Genomic DNA, 4015 nt, shown 5'->3' with positions numbered 1-4015 from the left:
TCCCTTTCTCTCTCATCTCTCCCTGGTCAAATTTTTAAAAATAATAATAGCAAATAAAATTAAATAAATAACCCTCTTTAAAAAGGTTCTGAGGTCCAGATTTATTTACAGAGGCAATTACAAATTACATATAGACCTGCTATTTTTTCCACGACTGATACCAAATGTAACAACAACAGTAATAAAGCAGTTAACATTCACTGAAGGCCTACTATGCGCTAGGCACCTGTTAAAAACACCATGTAGATCTCATTTACTAACAATAACCTTATAAGGTAGGTACTATTATTAGCTTAATTTCACAGATTTAAAAAAAAAATCTGCACCCTGAAGAGGAGACCCACCCGCAAGGTCTCCGTGAAGAGTGAGGAGAATGACTACTAACATGCCTGGTCCTGTGCTACTGGAGACATGCCAGTCCCAGGGAAAGGTTACAGCACTATGACGGCACGGAAGCGAACGTATTCACACGAGGGCACCTTTCCTCGCGGCATAAATGCTTATTTCAACACGTCAGTTCAACACAGATTGATGTATTTTGGATATCTTTCATAAGAAATGCTCTGAAAGCCCATGGACCAGTCTCTTGAATAGCCTGAGTGGTAGCAAATCTTCGCTCTTTGAAGGTACATTAATTGTAACTTGATTAAAATAAATAATTTCTTGGAGTGACAGAGTCAACAATCAGAGCCAAGTCTGTCCCCAAAAGCTCTGCTGTAGGAACTGCTGAACGACAGTTCAGGCTGCCCTGGCAAAGCTGACTCCTATTCTGATCTGCGAGTAACAAAAAGGAAGCCAGTATACACTTGGCCTCTTTCTGTACGGAAAACTGTCACTCTGTGCCAGAAAGAACATTCTGTGCTGGAGCACAGACGCCCCCCAGTGGTTGCCTGTGGTATAGCAGATGGATGCCCACAGGCCAGTTCTAAGCACTACCTTCCCAAGCTCTGGAGGGTGCAAGATGCTGAAGCCACCAGAGACTAGACTCTCCTGGTGAAAGCCAAATGAGAAGAAAAAATCGGGATGGATTGTGAAGGAAGGTAGGCCAAACAGGATCAGAAGAAAGCAACCTCGGGACATTTCTATGAAGAAAGAAGAAAACTGACTCCATGTGAACTAACAGAGGCTATGAACACACACAGGAGGAGATGCACCTGTCAGCAGCCACAGCTGGGCCGAACCAAGCATCCGGACCCCTACAGTCCTCCCGTGTCCTCTCTGATCCCTGGGCGTTCCATCCTCCGTTTCTGTTGCCTGGAGTATTCTCCATCCCCCTCGGCTGGCTAATCCCTGCTCGTACGTAGGTCTCAGGTTTTGACTCTGTAAGGCTGGCTGTGGCGTGCAGAGGCGACCGTACTGGAAAACAGCCCGGAGAGGGCGCCTGGGCCACGGGCACTGCAGCCTCAGGCCTACTTACCCTCCCTGACGCCGGTCCTCTGCTTCCAGGGAACGTCGTGACACAGCCGCTCAAACATCCGGTCGGCTTCTTGTAAATCCACAAAGCCAGGATACAGACGCACCCTTGATGCGGAAAGAATACCATTAACTACAGAACACAGAAAGGGTGCGCGACGCTGTCAGTGCAGTAAGTTCATCTAGCTCTCCACTGCCTCTGATGAATGGACCAAATCACGTTACCACCTCCCGCAGCGAGCAGAGCGCTCGCACCCAGGTCACGGTGCTCCAGATGTAACAGAACTCCCCACGTGTTAAGACAAATAAGAGGCCATGAAGAGAAGAGGGATGCATGAGGGCTTTCAGAGACGACGGTTCTAGTACCCCTCCGGCACTGCCAGGCTGTGAAGTCTTGGGCAAGCCACTTAACTGCCCCAAACCTTAGCTTCCTCATCTGCACCCTGAAGAGGAGACCCACCCGCAAGGTCTCCGTGAAGAGTGAGGAGAATGACTACTAACATGCCTGGTCCTGTGCTACTGGAGACATGCCAGTCCCAGGGAAAGGTTACAGCACTATGACGGCACGGAAGCGAACGTATTCACACGAGGGCACCTTTCCTCGCGGCATAAATGCTTATTTCAACACGTCAGTTCAACACAGACTGATGTATTTTGGATATCTTTCATAAGAAATGCTCTGAAAGCCCATGGACCAGTCTCTTGAATAGCCTGAGTGGTAGCAAATCTTCACTCTTTGAAAGTACATCTGACTTTATGAAAGAGCCCAAATTTACCTGAAGCAACACCTGGTTAACAATGAGAGGTGACCCAGACAATGCCACGGATGTGTTTATGTGCCTGTTAAACCTGTCTGAAAGGGGAGCCCCATGCCCCCAATACATGGTTATAGTAATGGTAATGCCAATGGACTTTATAGAGCCTTCTAAGCCCAGTAGACACTCTTAAAAAAAAAAAAAAAAAGGATTATTTTATTTGATTGATTTGTTTTAATTTGACCAGAGGGGGTGAGGGAGGAGAGAAAGTGACAAAGCAAGCCACCAGGTCCAGGACTCAAACCACAGGTGGCCATATGGGAGAGTCCAATGTCCTTAACCACCATGTGCCAGCCCCGGCACTCTTTTTAAGAAATGCATTTAAATGTGTAAGTTCTGATATATTTACTGTAAATATCTTATTATTTTAGTGATTAGCAAACTCATGCAGTAAGGTGACACTTCTTTCTTTTTTTTCCTTTGGGTGGGGAGGGGGGATGCAGTAAGGTGACACTTCTTTCTTTTTTTTTCCTTTGGGTGGGGAGAGCATGTGCACTCGCCAGAAAGACAGAGAGACAGAAAGCAAGAAACCATCCCCCAGGGGAGATGGCCAAGCCGCAATCCCTTCTCCTCCATTCTCCTCTCAGGATCTTGGGCACACATGCACACACGCCCGGCGTGAGTTTAAGCCACCGGGTCCGGGACGCGAACCGTGGTTGACTACACGGAGTCCAGCAACATGGTCATTATGCCAACTGCTGGTCCTCAAGGTGACACTTCTAAATTGTTTACAAAGAATTATTTTACTTTGTTATTGTTATTATTTTATTTTGACCAGAGAGACACACACAGAGAGAGAGAGAAAGAGGATGTGAGAAAGCAAGCCCCAGGTCCGAGAATCGAACCGCGGTCGACCATGTGGGAGTCCACGTCAGCCACAGCACCACCTGCTGGCCCCGTATTTCTAAAATGTTTTAAAGTAGTGATAATGCCTAATATATCATATGCTTTAAGTTCACTGAAATCCATCCTAATTTAGCAATATGATACAATATATAATGTTACACATATAATCAATATATATAATAATTTAGAAATTTGAATGTAGTGATAATATGGAATTAACAGCATAAACTCAAAGCTAGACTACACTGTAACCTTACGTTACCACGTGGCCCTAGGAAAAAGTACTTGGTCTCCACATGCCTTATTTCCATATCTGAAAACCTGGGAAAGTAATACAACAGGGTCTTTGGGAAGTTTATAGAAAATGTATTAAAAAAAAAAAACTATGCATGGATTTCTTTTTTTTTTTCTTTATAGTTTTGCCATAGGGCACATGCACTCACCAGAGAGAGCGAGCCAGCCAGCCAGAGAGAATCATGTCCCTGGGGGGGTGGCCATGCCGCAATCCTGTCTGTCCCGTCTCCTCTCAGGGTTTGGGGCATGCACACACATGTGCCTGGCATGATTTTCAGGCCACCAGGTCTGAGACTCGAATAGCAGTCAGCCCTGTGGGGGTCCACTGCCACCCACTACACCATCTGCTGGCCTCTATATGCATGGATTTCAAAAATGTCTGCACCAAAATAAACTTGTGCTTTTAATGTTTCCATGAACTTTTTGAGTCCCCCTCATAGTTACTGAATCTGAGAGCCTGCAAATATGTTCTGAAGCTAGAAACAGCATATGAAAACGAGGTATCATATTCTTGCTTCCCAAGAATTTCAGGGACAGAAGTTACTTATATCAATGAAGGAATGGACTATTTTTTTAAAAAAAAACTTTAATTAATTATTTATTTATTTATTTATTTATTTTTATTTGACCAGAGAGGGACAGAGTGA

General features: G+C 45.1%; 1 protein-coding gene across 1 annotated transcript in view; it reads right to left on the bottom strand.

The window, feature by feature from the left end:
• The window catches only part of ALKBH3 (alkB homolog 3, alpha-ketoglutarate dependent dioxygenase), a gene marked incomplete in the record, with an annotated part of 48606 nt that overhangs the window by 32052 nt on the left and 12539 nt on the right, over nt 1–4015 (bottom strand). Inside the window, 1 exon segment of the mRNA XM_027775999.1 lies at nt 1418–1521. Within this exon segment, the coding sequence (XP_027631800.1) occupies nt 1418–1521 (104 nt within the window).

Source organism: Tupaia chinensis, unplaced genomic scaffold (genome assembly GCF_000334495.1).
Source record: "Tupaia chinensis unplaced genomic scaffold, TupChi_1.0 Scaffold000625_1, whole genome shotgun sequence".
Classification (NCBI taxonomy): Eukaryota; Metazoa; Chordata; class Mammalia; order Scandentia; family Tupaiidae; genus Tupaia; species Tupaia belangeri.
The sequence above is the reverse complement of the archived record's forward strand: the minus strand, read 5'-3'. Positions and strand labels throughout refer to the sequence as shown.